General features: G+C 39.8%; 1 protein-coding gene across 1 annotated transcript in view; it reads left to right on the forward strand.

Annotated features, from left to right (window-relative positions):
* Positions 1-21882, forward strand: part of LOC138704227 (follicle-stimulating hormone receptor-like) — a 1032731-nt gene that overhangs the window by 663244 nt on the left and 347605 nt on the right. The window contains exon 4 of the mRNA XM_069832108.1: positions 14267-14341. Coding sequence (XP_069688209.1) covers positions 14267-14341 — 75 coding nt within the window. The remainder of the gene's footprint in view (positions 1-14266; positions 14342-21882) is intronic.

Consider the following 21882-nt stretch of genomic DNA (forward strand, 5'->3'; position numbering starts at 1 on the left):
AATCATAATATGTTGTAGAATTCTTACTTTCAAATCCTAGTATCAATATAATAATATGCTGGAAAGTTCTTACTTTAAAGTCGATGTATTAACATACCGTAAACATATGTAGTACACTTTCAAATCATTATATTAATGTAGTCATATGTTAGAGAGTTCTTACTTTCAAATCATTATATTAATGTAATCATATGTTGGAGAGTTCTTACTTTCAAATCATAGTATCAATATAATAATATGCTGGAGAGTTCTTACTTTAAAATCGATGTATTAACATACCGTAATCATAAGTAGTACAGTTCTTACTTTCAAATCATTATATTAATATAATCATATGTTGGAGAGTTCTTACTTTCAAATCATTATATTAATGTAATCATATGTTGGAGAGTTCTTACTTTCAAATCATAGTATCAATATAATAATATGCTGGAGAGTTCTTACTTTAAAATCTATGTATTAACATACTGTAATCATATGTAGTACAGTTATTACTTTCAAATCATTATATTAATGTAATCATATGTTGGAGAGTTCTTACTTTCAAATCATTATATTAATGTAATCATATGTTGGAGAGTTCTTACTTTCAAATCATTATATTAATGTAATCATATGTTGGAGAGTTCTTACTTTCAAACCATAGTATCAATATAATAATATGCTGGAGAGTTCTTACTTTAAAATCGATATATTAACATACCATAATCATAATATGTTGAGAATTCTTACTTTGAAATCATAATATCAATATAATAATATGCTGTAGAGTTCTTACTTTAAAATCGATGTATTAACATACCGTAATCATATGTTGTAGAATTCTTACTTTCAAATCAAATTATCAATATAATAATATTCTGGAGAGTTCTTACTTTAAAATCGATGTATTAACATTCCGTAATCATAATATGTTGTAGAATTCTTACTTTCAAATCATAATATCAATATAATAATATGCTGGAGAGTTCTTACTTTAAAATCGATGTATTAACATACCGTAATCATATGTAGTACAGTTCTTACTTTCAAATCATTATATTAATGTAATCATATGATGGAGAGTTCTTACTTTCAAATCATAATATTAATGTAATTATGTGTTGGAGTGTTGTTACTTTCAAATAATATTATTAATATTGTGACGCAGATGCGCACGCACACTCGAGTCGAACTCCGGCTGGCTTGCTTGCTCTGGCTTACTCACTGACTGAATAACTGAAAAACTCTCGAGTTCGCTGGCGCTTCTTCTTTTATAGCAAAATCATAGTTGCGAGAACTTTCTACAGGTGTGTAGAGAATTATCTGGATATCTCCACTTCGACGCACTTCTTTCTGGAAGGGTCGGGAAGGTCGTTCCACATTCACTGCGTTAAGTAGCAGCTGCGCGCGCAGCCTCCCCTCGCGTGTAGGCCCCTTTCCCCTTTCCCCGTGAAGCCCGCGCGATATGCTCTCTCGCGGGACGCTGGTCGTGAGTTCGAATCTCACGTCGCTGTCACATTGCTCCCTACTTAGGGCTGCTCGTCCCGGGCAGTCCCTTGGCAGGCTGCTAATCGGTCCAGATGCACCACCATCATCTTCCCTCGAGGTTGTCGCTGGATGCGGTACACCACGTCGTTGATCCGGGTCACCACGCGGTATGGTCCATCCCAGGCACGCTGCAGCTTTGGTGATTTCCCTTTGGTCCTGGTAGGTCGATAGAGCCACACCCGGTCGCCCTCCTGGAATCCTGCAGAGTTGGCTAATCTGTCGTAGCGCACTTCCATCCTGTCGCTGGCCATCTTGAGGTGCTCTCTGGCCAGTTGGTGAACTCCATTCAACTTCTCGGTGAGTTCTGCCACAGTCAATTGCTGGCTGGTCGGCGCTGGGTGGCGTGCCAAACAGCAGATCACAGGGCAGGCGCAGCTCTCTCCCGAAGACCATGTTTGCCGGTGTCATCCCTGTTGTATCGCGGACCGAAGCTCTGTAGGCCAAGAGGAACAGTGGGACTCTGGCATCCCAGTCTCGTTGATGGTTGGACACCACCTTCCACAGATGCTCTTCCAAGGTTTTGATGTAGCGTTCCACCATACCATCGGACTGTGGGTGGAGGGGAGTGGTCCTGGTTTTATGCACCCCCAGACGCTCGAGCAATTCTCCCATCAGGTTGGATTCGAAGTTGCGCCCCTGATCGCTATGCAATTCCCGGGGCACCCCGAATCGGCAGATAAAGTTGTCAAGCAGCGCGTCGGCCACCGTCGAAGCCTCTTGGTTGGGAATCGCGTACACCTCTGGCCATTTTGTGAAGTAATCCATGGCGACTAACAGGTAGCGGTTCCCGCGATCCGTGACCGGGAACGGTCCAGCAACGTCGATGGCGATCCTCTCAAAAGGAGCTCCCACGTTGTACTCCTGCATGGCTCCCCTGCTGCGGGTCCTTGGTCCGCGACTGGCTGCACAGGTGTCGCATCTTCGGCACCATTGTTCCGTGTCGGTTCTCTGATGCAACCAATAGAACCTCTGCCTTAACTTGTCCAGCGTCCTGTTGGCTCCCAGGTGGCCTCCAGTCACTCCAGCATGAGTCTCCTCCAGCACTTCCTTCACCTTGCTCCTGGGCAGGACAAGTTGTTCTGTGTGGGTCCTTCCATCGGCCGACTCCCAAATCCTCTTCAGGATACCGTCCTTGACAGTAAAGGATTCCCACTGGGCCCAGTAGCTCTTCTAAGTGGTGCTACGGTTGGCGATATCGGCCCATACTGGTCTCTGGCCGGACTCCACATCACGTAGTAGCTGTCCAATGTTTGGGTCCTCCAGCTGCTCCCTCCTTTTGGCGGCGTTATCCCATCCTGGGCTCGGCTGGGCGGCAATTGCTCGGACTGCGTGGGCGCCATCCCGCTCTTCTACTTTCAGGCAGTGTTTGCAGCCATCCGGGCATGGACGTCTTGATAAGGCATCAGCGTTGGAATGTTTCTTCCCTTGGCGGTGTTCGGAGGTGAAGTTGTACTCCTGCAGTCGTTGAACCCAACGGGCGGTCTGCCCCTCCAGATTCTTGAAGCCCAATAGCCAGGTGAGTGCAGAATGGTCTGTCCTCACATGGAACTCCTGGCCATACAAATATTTGTGGCAATGCTTCAGGGCTTCCACAATGGCAAGAAGTTCTCTACGGGTCACGCAGTAGTTTCTCTCAGCCTTGGACAATGTTCGGCTGAAGTAGGCAATCACCCTCTCTTGCCCGTCCTGTTCCTGAGAGAGTACTCCGCCGATGCCTACGTTGCTAGCGTCCGTGTCAAGTGTGAACTTTTTTCCAGGGATAGGGTATCCCAGTACAGGAGCAGTGCAGAGCGCTTCTTTCAGTGACTGGAAGGATGACTCCGCCTCGTCCGTCCACTGGAACTGTCGTTTCTCCTCGGTCAGCTGGGTTAGAGGCTTAGCGATGTTGGCGTACCCAGCTACAAACCTTCTGTAATAAGTGCAGAGGCCGAGAAAGCGGCGCAGCTCCTGCTTGTCCCTCGGTCTCGGCCATCCTCTGACGGCTTGTAGCTTCTCCGGGTCCGTGGCCACTCCGTTGGATCCTACTACGTGCCCCAAGTAGTTGACCTTCTTCTGGAATAGATGACATTTCTTCGGGTTCAACTTCAGTCTGGCTTGTCGCAGTCTCTCGAACACTTTCCTCAGGTTCAACAGCTGTTCGCCGAAAGTCTTGCCCACCACGATGACGTCATCAAGGTACAGCAAACAGGTGTCGTATGTCAGGCCTCTCATTACGGACTCCATTAGTCTCTGGAATGTAGCCGGGGCGTTGCAGAGGCCGAACGGCATAACGGTGAACTGCCATAGTCCCTGGCCTGTAGAGAATGCCGTTTTCTCCTTATCCTCCGGATGTAGCGCCACCTGCCAGTATCCTGACTTGAGATCCAACATCGAGAACCACTCTGCTCCGGCCAGGGTGTCCAAGGTGTCGTCAATTCGTGGGAGGGGAAAGCAATCTTTCCTGGTGACGTCATTCAGTCTTCTGTAGTCCACGCAGAAACGCAGGTCCCCATTCTTCTTCTTCACCAGCACCACAGGTGATGCCCAAGGGCTGTCGGATTCCTCGATGACCCCTCTTGCTTTCATGCCCTCCAGTTGGCTGTCAATCTCCCTCTGTTTAGCTAGAGGAACGCGTCGAGGAGGCTGTCTGATTGGGCGAGCATTTCCGGTGTCGATGCGGTGCTGAACTTTCTCCGTTCTCCCGTAGTCGTTTTCAGACAGACTGAACACGTCTTGAAATTCTGTCAATAGATCGTGGACTTGTCTTCTTTCTCTTTTGCTTAAATTCGCCGGCAATTCTCGAGCCAGCTCTTTCAGTGATGGGTCTAGATCTGGACGTGGTTGGTGACACTCCTCGTTATCTGCCAGAGACGTCACAGACACCACCGGCTCGACGTTACCTAGTATAGTTCCACTAGGCACCTCCTTGTCCCGATTGGTGACATTCAGGACCCTCACCGGTACCACCTTCTGATTCGGGAGTAGGGATCTGGCCACATAAACCCCATCTATCGGAGTTGTTTGCGAATCGAGGAGCAGGTTTCTCTTAGGTTGTCCGTCCAGTCTTGCCGTCACCACCATCTCGCAGCCTGCTGGGATTGTCACTTGATTCTCCAAGGTGAGTCTGCTGGCCATGGGTTGGTCTTCGACGTCTCTCAGGAACACTTCATCCTGACCAAAACGCAGGATACGGCGCCGGACGTCCACCGTTGCATCGAAAATCCGCATGGCGTCGAGTCCCAGGATGACGTCTTCAGTGATGTTGGCGACGAACACCCACATCTCCAGTCTCCTCTTTCCCAAGGTCAAGTCCAGGAAAACCACTTTTTGGATGGGCAGGTTCTCGCCTGAGGCAGTACGTAGCTCATACCGGCGCAGCGGCGTCCTCCCAGGTAGGCCACGCACGACTTCAGGTCTGGCGATAGTGAGGGACGCCCCGGTGTCTACCAGTACTCTGCATGGGCGGCCTCTTATCCATCCGTCAGCAATCAGCCCATCGTCGCATCTTCTGTTAACCATCTTCAAGATCAGCCGAGGGGATGGTGATGACGGCGCCGACGTGCCCCTCATCGCATCGGCCCCTTTTGGTTTTCCTGTTTGTGACCAGATCGGTCACAGTCCCTCCTCAGGTGTCCAGGCACGCCGCAGGACCAGCAGGTAGGCACTCCTCGTCTTCGTCGCTCGGGCGATTTCGGTTGACGCTCCTCGACGTCGGCCGCCGCGACGCTCCTAATCCAGTGCGACGCCGAGACGTTCGCCGACAACTTAGCTGCCTCCATCCTGAGGGCCGCCGCCAGAGCTGCGTTGATGGTACGATGCTCTGCCAGGAGTAGCTGTTGTCTGATTTCGGGGTCTCGAACTCCGCTGCCGAAGGTGTAGGCCGCTTCTCCAGCGATGAAGTCATTAGGTAGGCCCCTGAGGGCCTTATGGGCCAGTTGTTCCACCGCCATTGCAAATTCTTGCAGGGACTCGCCTGAGTCCTGAACGCTGCCGCAAGTTGATGGTCACCATAACGTCCCTCCAGGGCCGCCATTATCTCAGCTGCTGTCCCATCTTCCGGAACGCTGTGAAGAATCTCCGACGCCTGTCCCTGAAGCGCGGCCAGCAGCTGAGTGGTTTTCTCTGCTGGCGTCCACCCATTGTGCTCTGCGATGGCCTCGAACTGGCGACGGAATATCGCCCAAGACGTCGTACCGTCGAACTTCGGCGTCTTAACGTTGTAATGTATGGCTGAAGGCGATGGTTCCACATGGCCACAATATGGAGTCCTCAACTCTGTGGCCGCTTCTTGCATGGCACGTCGAACTTCCTCGGCAACTATCTGTTTATGTTCTCTAGCCTGGCGATCCACCAACGCGAGGATGTGCTTGTTTTCTTCAGCATGTCGGTCCATCAACGTGAGTATGTGCTTGTTTTCCTCGGCGTGTTTGTCCATCACCTCACTCGTCTTGTCCAGCAACTCGCTCGTCTGCTCTTGACGACGCTCGAGATCGCGGATTTTGCCGTCGAAATGGTCTACCTCCTGTCTCAATTCGGTTACTGTCTCGTTTATAGTTGTAAAATTCTTGTTTAGGTTGTCAAGATCGGCTTTGAGTTCGTCTTTCACGATGGCGACAATTCCATCTACGTGGGCTGAAACGCTTTCAATTTGCGTAGTGACGTCATCTTTCACTCCGCTTATGTCGCCTTTCACTCCGCTTATGTCACTTTTCATCTCCGTTTTCACTTCACTTATGTCGCCTTTCACTTCACTTATGTCACTTTTCATCTCCGTTTTCACTTCATTTATATCGTTCTTAACCTCACTGATATCGTTCTTCATTTCTGCTTTTACTGCACTTAAGTCGTTTTTCAGTTCCGCGATGGCTTGCAGGATCAGCTTTAGGTTCTCCATTGTCGATAATATCCCGATTCTGACACCAATGTGAATTTTATTAGTAACAACAATGTAATTTATTCGTCACAACAATAATTCCTTTCTACAATTCACCTTAAACGCTCTCGTCAACAATTGGATCTTCACTCAACACAGTATTCGTTATAGCACTCCACCGACGACAATGACAATTTACTTGGACTATTACGCACAACAATAAACTGTTAATCTTAACTAATATTTACAAAGCACTATTTACAAATCAGAACTACCAGTTCTCAGTTCACAGTTCTTCTATCTCAGTCACTCGAGTTCACGGTATCTCGAACCACAGACCTTCAGAGACAGTTCACTGTACTCGAAATCGGGTCCCTCCAACTGCGGTCCACTGCACTCGAACTCAGGTCCCTCCAACTGCGGTCCACTGCACTCGAACTCAGGCCTTCGGATGCTGACGCAGATGCGGACGCACACTCGAGTCGAACTCCGGCTGGCTTGCTTGCTCTGGCTTACTCACTGACTGAATAACTGAAAAACTCTCGAGTTCGCTGGCGCTTCTTCTTTTATAGCAAAATCATAGTTGCGAGAACTTTCTACAGGTGTGTAGAGAATTATCTGGATATCTCCACTTCGACGCACTTCTTTCTGGAAGGGTCGGGAGGGTCGTTCCACATTCACTGCGTTAAGTAGCAGCTGCGCGCGCAGTCTCCCCTCGCGTGTAGGCCTCTTTCCCCTTTCCCCGTGAAGCCCGCGCGATATGCTCTCTCGCGGGACGCTGGTCGTGAGTTCGAATCTCACGTCGCTGTCACAATATAATCATGTGCTGGAGAGTTCTTACTTTCAAATCATAATGTTAATGTAATCATAAGATGGAGAATTCTTACTTTCAAATCATTATATTAATGTAATCATATGATGGAGAGTTCTTACTTCCAAATCATTATATTAATGTAATCATATGATGGAGAGTTCTTACTTTCAAATCATAATATTAATGTAATCATAATTTGGAGAGTTCTTAATTTCAAGTCATTATATTAAAATAATCACATGATGGTGAATTCTTACTTTCAAATCATTATATTAATGTAATCATATGTTGGAGAGTTCTTACATTCAAATCATAATATTAACGTAATCGTATGTTGGAGAGTTCTTACTTTCAAATCGTAATATTAATATAATCATATGTTCGAGAGTTCTTATTTTTAAATAATAATAATAATAATAATAATAATAATAATAATAATAATAATAATAATAACAATAATAATAATAATAATAATAATAATAATAATAATATAATCATATGTTCCACAGACATCAAATTCTAATCATAGTATTAACATATTCATATGTTGCACAGTTCTTATATTCAAATTAATGTAATCATATATTCGAGAGGTCTTACATTCAAGTCATATTATTAACATAATCATAAACCATAAAACATGATTCTATTGTATGACATTTCATATCCTATTTTAGGATTATTGAAGATAATATAATCATAATTTATTCAAACTGTATAATAGTCAAAAAGCTTTAGAATAGATGTTTTCATAATTGCAGAGATGTACTACTGAGGATCGAGTTGCAGTGTCCGAAACATCTAGGTATAGCCATCAAAAGCATTTTAATTACTTTTTAACAATTTATTATTTTACATTGAAGTGTTAGCACTGTTTTATTATATTAAGATAAAGACATTGCATTTTACATTAATGAAAACACTATAACTTTATATTACCTTTAATAAATACATTTGTGTATGTGAAAATAAGTACATCTTCAATTTGAGGTATAGAGCATCGAACATTTTAGATCTGATATATAACAACTTCGCGCAGAACGACATTCAAAAGATTCTATAGAGCGCTGTGTTCGTTGGAGGGAAGTAATATTTTGTCAGGAGGGATATAGGCTGTTAAGTATTCAATATATGCTGGAAACGAAAAAACAACGTAACGTACGTTAAGTTGTTATTCCAAGAAACGCCTCAATTATTTCGAATTTAATGTCAGTATTAAAGTGGCAGAGAATTATTAAGGCGTAGACATTTAAAATATTCACATTTCTCCATAGCATACACGAGCTGTCCATTACAGCCGGTCATCGCATTTCAATTTCCCTTCTAGAGTTTCGAATGTCTTCAGTAGATTTTAACCACTAACAGACGTCTGGTTTGAACACATCCCTCCCTTTTATCCCCCACTCTAGTTGGCCTGAAGTACCATCGTGTGGGATGACGGCGAATCGTTCTCCTTTACTGTAAAATTGATTTACCCAGCGAGTCCGCAATCTCTTCTGTGAAACTGGAAAAGGATCAGAGATTGTAGATGCATTTTGCGTCCTATGTCAACAAATCTGGAAGCATCATAGATTGCCCTGATGCATATGACATGTTCAAACTCTACCACCACCATTAAATAATAGCGGGTTTGAAATTCCAGTCAGCAATTCAACGTCATGTTCAAAGGATATCAAATCCATTGTCACGTAGCGTTACATTTCTCATATATTCTGTGATATGAAATTCCATTAAATCGTGTTAGAAGTGTCACGGAGATATATTACATATTCATGTATGTGGAAAATTGTCACAGTCTGACTCAAACATTGATGTCATTCTTTCTCTTTTTAATCATATCACTATTTCCTTCGTGGGTAAAATGATAGCAGCGTGAGAAGTAATTGCAAATTCTTGTAACTTGAATTCCACATGAAAGTCGCAGTCATGAGTTCTATATGGGATTTCATTCACTGTCAACGTGGCGTCCAGTTATTTTCTGATACTAGTGCCAGTTCTTGAACCGACGAAACGAGAAGTATTTAAATTAGCGAGATATATCAAGCTCTTTCAAGGGGTGTTAAATCTGGAGACCTGGCCGGCCATTCTACTGGTCTACGCCGACAATCCAATGTCCAGAGAACTGTTCGTTCAGTCTGCTGCAACATTTCTGTAGCTTAACCTACCAGAATGAAGAATGATATCAATTATTTCCTCTTTCGATAATGTCATCACGAAAATCAAGAAATTTGTTACAGGAAAGCTTCAAATAATCACAACAATGCATTGAAACTGTCACAGGTTAACCAAACAGTAAAGCAGGAAACGTTAATTACCAGAATTGCATAAAAACACCTTTTCCAAAGCCTCCTTAGTACTGTACCACGTTACAAAATATGTGTAGATGCAGTAACTATTGTTTATGTTATTATGACAGTTATCTTTAAATAACTTGAAAACGATTAGAGATATCTCAAAACGGATAGCACCATTGTTTTTCTCAAAAAAATGTCACATGATTTTGAATATCTACATGACTCCCTTTCTATTTAAAATTTCAAAGTTGCATTCAAAATGGCGGTTTTTTGAGATAGCTTAGGGCTAGAATCGAATGTGTCACTGGTAGAGCATTTGGTCTTACAAATACTGGTAACACCTGTAGTAATCCAAAATCAAGCATACAGGAAGATATTTATATGGTACCAGACTTTTGATTCAATCTGTAGTACGTTTGACGATATAGAAATTGTAAATGTAACAGAGAGTTGTGCTTGCTATCCATAGCGATAAATAGGTAATAAACACACATCTAATTTATTTTCAACAATGCATTTTTGTTGATACAAGTAGGTAAATTTAAGCAGTTACATAGTATGGTAACGTGATACCGGCATTACACTATAATTTTATTATGCAGCTGCACACTTTCCTTTTACTCTCGGCGCGAATGCGACAGTGCGATAACAAAACAATATCCGACTTCCACAAGGTATTCAAGAACAAACTTTAGAAAAGATTTACCAACAGTTGTTTTAAAAACAAATTCCACTGTAAAAAAGGAAGAGAAAAAGGAGAGAAAATGCCGCCCCCCTGGAAATAGCCGCTCTAGGCAACTACCTAGGTTGCCTAGGACTAAATTCGGAACTGATCACAATTACTTAGAGTAGCAGTGCATGGGAAAAGTAAGTACTATACGTTATCGCGAAATTCTGTTCCAGACAGTCCGAGACAATCTTAGACAAACGGAAACAGTTTTGCACTATATCGGACGGTCCGAAACAAAATTATCCCGTCTGAGACCATGTCCGATGTAGTATGCTACCGGCCTTACACATCTTCATGTTCTAGTTTATCTGTTGACGTATGCATAAAGCTTAACCTTTCTTTTCATATAATAGGAATATTTAATACGAATATTTATTTTCAGTCAATGACTTTACTATCAATCTTATGTAAGGTGCGAGTCCTTACGTTACATGATTTAATATTGTATGAACGTTTTCGTCGGTTTCATACCAACATCATCAGATACATCATTCTATATAGCAATATCATCATTAACAGGTATATGTGTGTCTACAACCAAAATAAAATATATATTAATAAACATACAATATGATAAAAACCAACATAATTAGGACATAAATATGTATTTCTTGTGTGACTACACCCTACTGTCAAATGATTAAAAAGCACATGTGTGGTTACAATACTTGCACAAATATGTTTGCAGGTCTTCACTGATAAAATAATAGAAAATAAATTAAATCTGTGTACTATATTATGTGAAGAGATGCATTACAGTCTTTGAACTATGTTAACTGATTTGTTTTTGCCCGTGTACTTGTTTTCTCATTACTGCACGTGTTTTCACCATCTCAATGTATGTACGTCCTAATATATAGACTGAGGGTGTGCCTTGAGTCTAATTATTCAAAGTTGTTATGGATGTCATTTGTATCCGAAGATATATTTCAATATTAGGTTGTCTTATGATGTTGATTTGCGGCATATACTTGAACGTGCATTATAAGCGGTGATGCTCTTTAATATGGTTAATTTACGGACGGTATCCAAATACTGTAGTTGTTGTGGACTATTATAGTAAGGTGAATGTCAGCGTTCAAGTTTAGTTTTATATGAGCGTGTGTATTCGTTGGATGTTGGTTGTATGGAGGCTATGTGAAAATTAATCAAAATGAATTGCAAAATACTTTCTTTTCATGTTTCGCAGTAAATGTAGAAATGAGAAACGATAGGGAAAGTTGTTACTAACGTAAATTATGTTGTATGGCAATCAGCACTCCCTTTCTCTTGAAATTCATTTCAACAATGAACTGTTGCTGTCTTGGGAGATAATAGACAGCAGTCATGGCATCCATTAGTCTGTGATATTCAGCACATTAACTCATTATTCCTCACGTAGCTCACTGAAACGCTGCTGAATGCGCCCGGTTATTGTATTACTATTGGAATCTGTCTTTTGTCCAAAGCAAGTGAACGCTTTGTCTCCCACACAGAGCAAATTGTATAAACAGTCATTGTTCGTGACCTCGACGGGAATGATGCGGAATCGTTCAGCTGATATCATTTATAATTAATTACACTTCTCACTCAACTTCAATTCCTGTCCTATTGTGTTCATTACTAAATATCCGGAGGTGTGCGATTCTGTTATCGACAGGGAAGAGAAGATTTATCTCATCTGTTGAGAGAAATACTATACAGACCGTCATAGGCATTTTTTATGATGTATAGATTGAAGTGTCACATTGATCCAAGATATCAATTTTAAATATTTTGCATTTTCGCACCACTGATAAGAAAATCTTTTCGCGATAGCTCGAAATAGGCCTATGCAATGATTTTTGCAAACTTCAGAATTGTTGTACCTATTATCTAGTATCTACTGGAAAATATGTAGAAGAAACACATTAATTTTACTAACAATTCATGAGTCATTACTTGAAAATAACGCAAAACAGAATTTTAATTGATTCAGTCGCTTTCTTTCTGAAAAATTTTGTAACAAAATGAATGCATGTATGTATGTATGTATGTATGTATGTATGTATGTATGTATGTATGTATGTATGTATGTATGTATGTATGTATGTATGTAATGTATGTAATGTATGTATGTATGTATGTATGTAATGTATGTATGTATGTATTTTTTATATTAGTTGAACGGCAAGTCCCATTACAATAAAGGTAATACTACATGCCTTGCTACCTGTATGTTTACAATATAACACATTATGTCTCGTTTCTGTCACTCTCTAGACGTATGTAGGTCCGTTATTCTGTTGTGAAAATTTGAGTCTTTCATTATATCTATTGCCTACGTTTATCTATCCTAGATTAAGTTATCCTACGTTTACTCGTCTAAATTTATAACATTGACATAGTTAGTATGCGCATGTTCTTGCATTATTTTAAGCTTTGTGAAAGTCCACTTGCCAGTTTTCCTTAACATTTCCCGCTGGAACGCTAGTCTTTCTTTGTCCAATTTCGGGCACTCGAAAAGGAGGTGGTCGACGGTCTGTTCCTCTGCTCCACACGCACACGACGGGTTGTCCCTCAGCTTGAATCTGTATAAGTAAGCACCGGTTTTTCCATGTCCAGTTAGAAAAGTTGTGACCTTTCCATTCAGTGGAATGTTAACGCGTAACCTCTCTTTTACACTAGGGAAAAACGATTTTGTCACTGCGCCATTTTTCGTGTTTTGCCACTCACTTTCCCACTTAACCACACTTTCTTCCTGAAGTTCTCGCATGATGTCGCTGACTGGTGTATGTATGTATGTATGTATGTATGTATGTATGTATGTATGTATGTATGTATGTATGTATGTATGTATGTATGTATGTATGTGTATGTATGTATGTATACATGCATGCATGCATATAAGTATGTATACATATCGATCGTCCAGTTCAAAAGTGCGACAACTCAAAAATGGCCATTTTTTAGTTATTTATACTACTGAAAGCCACTTTCGGAGCTCTTTCCGATTCAATATTGAGATAAGTCATATTTTTTACAACCAAAAAGGAAAAAAAAAACTAAACAAACTACTTTAGAAATAATTATAACTATGGACTTTACTAATTCATTATTAGTACATTTCGAAATCTATTAATAATGAACTGGAAGATTGTGATAAACTCGTGCTGAATACTGACTCATTTCTAATTGTCGTGGTTATGAACCAGAACTCTGTTCCTTTCTAAGTGATTTATTTGAAAATTTCAACTGAAGATATCTCAAAACTCGTTTTTTTTTTTGTTGTCGCACTTTTTAACTAGACGATCGATATGTATGTCTGTGTTTGTTCATCATACTCTAATTTTTACGTAGTTCGGTATTACCTCACAAGAAAAATAAAATAAGTTATATGAGTCATACGTAAAAATTTTCGTCTCTTACTCCTCACTTTTCCGCAATATATCATTCTCGTCCACACCTGTCGAGTAATGGTTAGCTCGTCTGACTGGGGAACAAGTTGGCCCGGGTTCGAATCCCGGTAGGGGTAAATTATTTGGTTTAGGTTTTTTCCGGGGTTTTCTCTCAATCCAATGTGAGTAAATGTTGGGTAACTATTGTGCTGGACCCCGGACTCTTTTCACCGGCATTATCACTTTCACTTAATTCAGACGCTAAATAATCTGAGATGTTGATACAGCGTCGTAAAAGAACGCAATAAAAATTGTTCTCCTCCAGTTCATATATCTTACATGCCAACAGTTCTTCAGCGCAAACGTTAATTGTGTTTCACACATACAAAAGTAAAAATTGAAATGTGTGTTTTACGTAGATTTCTCCCCCAACATTCTAACTTTAAACTTAAACATTAATTTTGTCCTTGCGTATGCGAGATGAAAGTTCGATTCTATCACCTAAGCATAATTATTATATAAGTCTTACCTTTATAACATCTGGAAGAATTGAAAAGAAACAACAGGAGGTCTAGGTACTTGATTTTGTTCACATTATAGAACTGTATGTCTGAAAGAATAGGATTGCCTGACATCTTGATAAGAAGCTATATCACTTTGTTAACAATGACTTTTCTTCTCTGTTTGCAGGACCATAGCAGATGCTGGGATAGAAGTTCTCAAGGCGTCTGCATTACAGCCCTACAAAGCGCTACTGAAGGACGTGTAAGTGTAACTTAACACATTTCTAGGTTTAAGTTAAGCAGAAAAATCTCTTAATCACATTGTAGGATAATTATTGTATTCAACGCTTAAAGCAGTATGTTCAGCGCGCTCATTTCTATTTTTTTATGCAACAGTTACGTAGTATCTCAGAATAACATGCAGGCAAACGCTTAAAAGATATTATGGTACGTCACTGTTGGACTTCGCCTAAAGGCTAGAAATGCCCACGCTGAACATGCCCGAGTTAAAGAATATTTCCTTTATGTTACGTTCAGAGTACAATGATAGCTTTAAATTCTGCATGCGAAATAAAAATGTATGTGTTCTCGATGTCTTGTATTGCGCTTCCTTTGGAGGGTTTAGGCATAATGTTGAATTTACATCACCGGAATCACGTCAGATATTAGTCTGTTGTGAGACAGAAATGTGCTTAGATGCGTACATACATACATACATACATACACACACGCACGCACACACACATCAGATTATGAATACAGTTTTTAGATTTGGTAATGTGGTACAAGACAACATGATCATGATGCACCAAGCAAGTAGTATAAACCAAGAGTGGACCGTTACCGTCTGAAGCCATATCTTGACTTGACGACCGTTACATCGCCTTCATCTAGGTTGATATCGAAGGATCTGCTTAGGAACTCTTTCCCTTGTCATTCTGTTGACATGATATCTCCAGTTCTTTCTGTACATTCATCTGTATAGTTGTGGTTGTGGGTTCAATTCTCGACCCTGCTAAGGAATTTTTCTTTGATTGAGAATTGCTCCTTGGTATAATAAGGCCTGAGTGTTTGAGGTTTGTTTTGTCCCTATAGCCTAATTCACACGGGGATAGTTTACAGGAGTCAAGTGTTTGGAGCAAGTCGACTTTCCTTCAACTTTCCCCGTGTGATATGGTCGAGACAGTCAAGTTGTGACTTGGCGGTCGAGCAGAATTTGAGTTGACGACCCGTCAACTTTTGTGTCCACTTTCCCGTCACGTGATCAACTTGACTCCACCTCTTCCCGCGTGTGAAATGTGAATGCGAACTTGTAGCAACTTGGCAAGTAGAAAGTTTGAAGTTTTAGGCCTATTGTCGAAGTAAATTAATAATTATTAATAATGAGCGCTCCTAAGTGGAATTCCAACGATATCATAAAGTTTTTGGAAGTGTATGAGAAGTATGAATTTCTATGGAATGTACGTAACAAAGAATACCTCAATAAAAACAAGCAGGAATTATTATTCCAGAATCTAGTCAGCGAACTCATGGAACAAGGTTTCGAAAACATAGACGTATATATAGAAGTGGTTCGAAAAAAGTTAAAAACCCTTAAAACAGGACTCATTCTGAGATGTTTCCTGTATTCTGCAGGACCTTCTTCAGCTAATTCTTTCAACGAGGTATTAGATGCACCGTGCATAATTCATCTACGAATCCATTTTTAACCCATGTTCTCTTTTCCTTTTTTTTTTTTTTTCCAAGAATATTTTGTGATTCATACAATAACAAGGCGCCAATTAGCTGCTTGAATATGTGCTGGTGGCATCTTCAGTTTCACCAAACTAAAAATGCCAGTTCACTATTGATTTTTATTAACTATAACAGAATACAAGAATTCAAATACCACTACGAATACAACATTCAGCGCGCGCTTTTTTTCAAGCATGATATCAAGTTTAATATCTCCGTGTGATCACAAATATAGCATCAAGTTTAGAGGCTTCAAGCACTTGACTCCTGTAAACTATCCCCGTGTGACTCGGGTTTATGTTTAAGATATATATATTAGGAAAGTACTGGTGCAACCTACAAAAATTCCGCTGTGAATATATGCGTAAGGGATAACCCGGGGTCGCTCGCAACCCGATAGGCTTACATCTGTCCATATGTTATACTAAAGTTCCATATTCAGTTTTTCCATTTCGTTTTCTTTTCTTTTGCGGTTCCATTGTGTGCGACCTTCTACGTATCGCATGAATCTTATCTCTGAAGCGGTAACTCTGGTTTCATCCCGTTTCTTAATAGTCCATATTTCACTCCTATATCACAGAATTGTTCTTCTTAACGGATATTTCCACTTCATTCGCTGTATTTACTCTATTAATATGATGAATGGAGTGTTATAGACAATGTTAAAGTCAGAAGTGTTATTAAAGTCTTTGGTGCAATTTTAATTCTCTGACGATTCTTTTGACTTCCATATTCCTACCTCAGAGTCTTAAGTTTTAGGCCCTGGAAGAATCAACCCACATTGTTAAGTCTGATATGCTTCCCTAGTACGAAATATTGAAAAAGAAAACAATTGATCAATAAATCAACGAATAAAGCGGAAGTTAATAAAATAGTGTAATTCACACAGTTATGCATGTTCCCACACCCTTGCAAGATGATGAAGGACTAATGAAACATCTTAGCGACCTCCGAGCCTATTCGTAATTTGTCTCACTCTGGAATGTTCTGTTCCAATTAAGAAAGGATTGGGCATCAAAATTCTTACGATTATATGTGTAGTCAACTTTATACAGGCTTAGTTAAAAGTCCCGCACCATCTAAATAACTTTTTAAGCATACAGTTCAGTGACATGAACTTGGTATGTGAGGATAACCATATACTGAGAACTCAATAATGGTATTACCGAGTTTTTCTACTTCCGGTTTAACCGGAAGTAACTTCAACTCTCTTATTTTAAATGGAACACTCAATATATTATTTTATTTTTTAATAGTACTCATTATGACCTTTTCAAAAATTACCCACACTTGATACTTCTGTACAAATTCAGTGTTACTAAGTCAAGGAAACAGAATAGTGTATCGAATATTAAAATAATAAATGCACCACCTAAATAACTTTTGAAGCACACGGTTAAGTGATATGAAACTTAGTATGTGAGGATGACCATATGCTAAGAACTCAATAATGGTATTACCGAGTTTTTTCTACTTCCGGTTTAACCGGAAGTATCTCCAGCTGTCTTATTTTAAACGGAACACCCAATATATATTTTTTATTTATGAATAGTGTTCATTAAGAGCGTTTCAGAAAGTACCCACACTCGATACTTCTGTACAAATTCAGTGTTGCTAAGTCAAGAAAACAGAAAAGTGTCTCGAATATTAAAATAATAAAATACTCCTTCCTTAACAAAAACAAAACAAAGCTAGCTCACCTTCTAAATTATATGTTCAAATTGATAGCCCTCAGCTGATTTACAGTGTGTCACTCGAGCATAGAAACCATTTAAGGAATGATTGAACCAGGCTTTAGGAATATCTTGCACCACTTCCATTTTTATTTAGCAACACTGAATTTGTGCAGAAGTATCAAGTGTGGATACTTTTTGAAAAGCTCTTAATGAGCTTTATTCATAAGTAAAAAAAATATATATATTAGCTGTACCATTTCAAATAAGAGAGTTGGAGTTACTTCGGTTAAACCGGAAGTAGAAAAAACTCGGTAATACCATTATTGAGTTCATAGCATATGGTTATCCTCACATACCAAGTTTCATGTCACTGAACCGTATGCTTCAAAAGTTATTTAGGCAGTGCATTTATTATTTTAATATTCGATACACTTTTCTGTTTTCTTGACTTAGCAACACTGAATTTGTACAGAAGTATCAAGTGTGGGTAATTTTTGAAAAGCTCTTAATGAGATTTATTCAAAAATAAAAAATACATTTGGTGTTCCATTTAAAATAAGAGAGTTGGAGTTACCGGAAGTAGAAAAAATACGGTAATACCATTATTGAGTTCTTAATAGGGGGAAGTCTTGCAGTACCGACACACTTTTTTGTTATAATGTAAGTACATATATTATTGAACTCAATGGTAATTACAAAAAAATTCAGAAATTACTATTAATACAAAACATAAACAAATTAAATGTCCATAAAATCGATACAATCAGAAAATTGGCAGGCAGTACCGGTCACATATTACTTTTGACAAAAAAAAAAAAAAACATTCATACGTGTCAGATGTGTCAGGAATGCTGGCACAGGCTTCGTGACCCCACATTTGACATGAAGAACATTGGATCCAATCTTCGTCATGGGACTCCCGCAAAAAATGCATGTAGTTTCCTTCTTTTCGTCATTTTTCTTAGTTGTCTTTCTTGACCTTTTTGGGAAGAATTTTCCTGATAGGGGGCGTTTCCCACGCATTAGGCTCTAGACTTCTCTCTTCAGCTTTTCATTATTTTTTTCTTCCAGATATGTCTTGTAAGGACTGGATGTCAAAACCTCACTTCTTTCAGATTTTCGGCGTCGACTAACTTCTCGCTTCTTACTGGCATCCGGAATTGGGCTGAGCTGCTGAATTATTTCCTTTACAACAGTGATATCATTAGACCTATCAGTAGGAGTAGGCCTATTAGGACTAGTCTCATGATGTGAACTTGCCTTAGGTGCAGAAGTCACGTCAGGGAATGGAAGCATAGGCCTTACTGTTGGGCTCTCAGTTTGATCCACGTTCGAATCCATTGCTATGTCTGTCATCATTGATGGTAGGTAATCGAGCTCTGTGAATACATTGGGATTCAGGGGATGAATTCCTGTACACTGAAATCCTTTTACTGCAATTTCAGTCCGCGAAATTCTTGCAAAAGCGTCACCTACAAGACTTGCTATTTCATACCCTGTTATCCTTTCAGCGGGGTTCTTTCTCATCCTGAGCCCGCAAGCTTCATAATATGCATCTTTAAATGGCTTCATGAAAACACGATCAAGAGGCTGAAGCTTGTGGGTCGTATGTGGTGGAGTGCTTAACATATGAATATTCTGGTTTCGAGCATAGGTGATCATCTCCGAGTCCTTATGGCTAATATGGCCATCTAAAATTAACAAAAGAGGGTTCTGAACAGAAGGATTGGCATAGTGAGTAAAATGCTGCATCCATTTCAAGAACAACTGAGATGTCATCCATCCGTTTGATTGAGCTTCACCTATGCTCTCTTTGGGAGCACCAATGAGGTGTCATTTCATTCGTGCGTTGTCGAGGAAATATGAAGAAAATGTGGAATGTACTGACCCCCAGCATTCATACAGAATAATACAGTAACACTTCTACCCCCTTGAGCTGAAGTCAGTTTACCCACTTGACGGTTTTGTTTCAGCGAAATAATTTTGGAATGTTTTTGTACAATAGTTTTTTTGGTTATTTTACGACGCTGTATCAACATCTGAGGTTATTTAGCGTCTGGATGATATGAAGGTGATAATGCCGGTGAAATGAGTCCGGGGTCCAACACCGAAAGTTACCCAGCATTTGCTCGTATTGGGTTGAGGGAAAACCCCGGAAAAAACCTCAACCAGGTAACTTGCCCCGACCGGGAATCGAACCCGGGCCACCTGGTTTCACGGCCAGAAGCGCTGACCGTTACTCCACAGGTGTGGACATTGTACAATAGTAACACTAGTTTCGTCACAGTTATAAATTTTATAGGGGTGAATACATGTTTTTCCATTAGATTTGTAAGACTTTGAAAGACTTGTGGCTTGTTAAACCCAATTGATCTATTAAGGCTTATCGATTCAGGAGTACGGAGAGACAAATTCGGGTGCCGTTTCATGAAATCACAATAAAATTGCTTACTAGCGGTCTTTTTGTCATAGTTGAATTTATGAGGAATTTTTAAGGCCTCAGCAAATTGAAAAGCTAGATTCAAAAACTCTTTCCTTGTGAGTGGTAATAATCTATCAGATAGATCTTTCATATGATCCAATAGAACACCTTCGAATTCGGCATTGAACCTGGGTTTAAAACGGCCAAGTGCACGAGTGAATGTAATTTCCTTACCTCTTTTTACGGCAGAAATATGATCAATCATCATACTTTGGGGGATATTGTATATTTCAGCAGCTTTGCGGATAGAAAGTTGGACTGTTAACACATTCTCTACAGCCTGTTTCATAGAATATGGATGCCATTTTCCTTTGGAAGGTCTACTTATCACTGGAGGAATCATAAACGTCCTATAAAAAATATTAAACTAACATAACTAACATGGAAGAATATGACCGGTACTGCAAGATCAAGAGGTGACCGGTACTGGCTGACACGCAGCGAAATATATAATATTTTTTTCTATAGCATCATTATGTTATGTAACATGGATCACGCACAAAAGTAATTCATAAATCATGACCGAATCGAATGAAACAAGATTTATAACGATACTTACCGAATTGCCTTGGTGTCAGTCAATTTAGATTTAGTCGATTCGCGCCACAGCAAACAGAAAAGTCTTTCAACGGACTTTGTTAACGAATGAATGTAGATTTAAGTTTGAATTATTTACCAGTGATTACTGACTGTTAGAAGTAACGTACACTATATTTCGCTTCCTGCTAATTGTTGTCGGTATTTAAAAACACACACTGACCGGTACTGTATGCTGACCGGCGCTGGAAGACTTCCCCCTATACGGTTATCCCCACATACCAAGTTTCATGTCATTGAACCACATGCTTCAAAAGTTATTTAGGTGGTGCGGGACTTTTAACTAACAATGTATATTGGATCAATTGAACAGGTAGTATTTTAGTGAAAATTAATCTTAAAATCATGAGTATGTAATTCAAAACGTACCTGTATATAGTTTTTAACATATTATGTCAGTAAGCATATCTAATAATTAGTAAGTTCATGGCACGGCTTTTCAGAAATAGTACATGTGGCAATAAATTTACTTAGGGGATGAAAATTGTGTCCATAGTTTATTGATTTGTGAAAATTGAATAAGAAAATATTTCAAACCCTGATTATGATAAAATAATTATTTTTCAAAACAATCCACCAGATTTTCGATACGCTTGTACCAGCGACCAGAGAGCTACTTATTTGCTTAATGAAAGAATATATTTGGTTGGTTGTGTATCCATTTTCCACACATTTTTCATCGCCAGATTATTCAATTGAAACTTTTTGGGTAATATCAGGTCTAAGCTTATTTTCAGCATTCCAAATACATGAAGTGATAGTCACACTTGAATAAATCCAGACTTTTGACTGGCTCCCCAAGTGTAGTAGACCTTCAGCTAACCCTACACTCCTGTAGGAGGCCGTTGCCCTTATGGGATTTCAGGCTTTTCGTATTTCGTATATGAGGGATATGGTAGGACCTCCCAGCCAAGTGTATTGAAGATATCTTATGAAATTTTGCGTTGTTAAGAAGAATAGTAATTTATTTAGACAGTTTTTCGCATCTTAGAAATATTATGGCTTCCCTTTCAGGACACTACAGTAGATTGCTGAAATCATTATTTGTTGATTAAGAGAGAATCGGTAGTCTTTCACATCTCAAAAAACTGAATCTATTTTTCTGCCTCAAGTGATTTCATTTCAAAATTGTGTGGCGACGAGCCTAAATATTTCAATTTCTTACTAGAAATATTAACTCCAGGAACTCATTGGCATATCCAAGTATCTTTTGTAGTTACAATTCTATTCAAGACATCGTGACCCTTTAGCTGTAGTGCAGAAGATGTTGAGCACAGAGTTAAGTAATTCATCTTGTTACTTTTTACAGTCAGA

The sequence above is a fragment of the Periplaneta americana genome, chromosome 8 (genome assembly GCF_040183065.1).
Source record: "Periplaneta americana isolate PAMFEO1 chromosome 8, P.americana_PAMFEO1_priV1, whole genome shotgun sequence".
NCBI lineage: Eukaryota > Metazoa > Arthropoda > Insecta > Blattodea > Blattidae > Periplaneta > Periplaneta americana.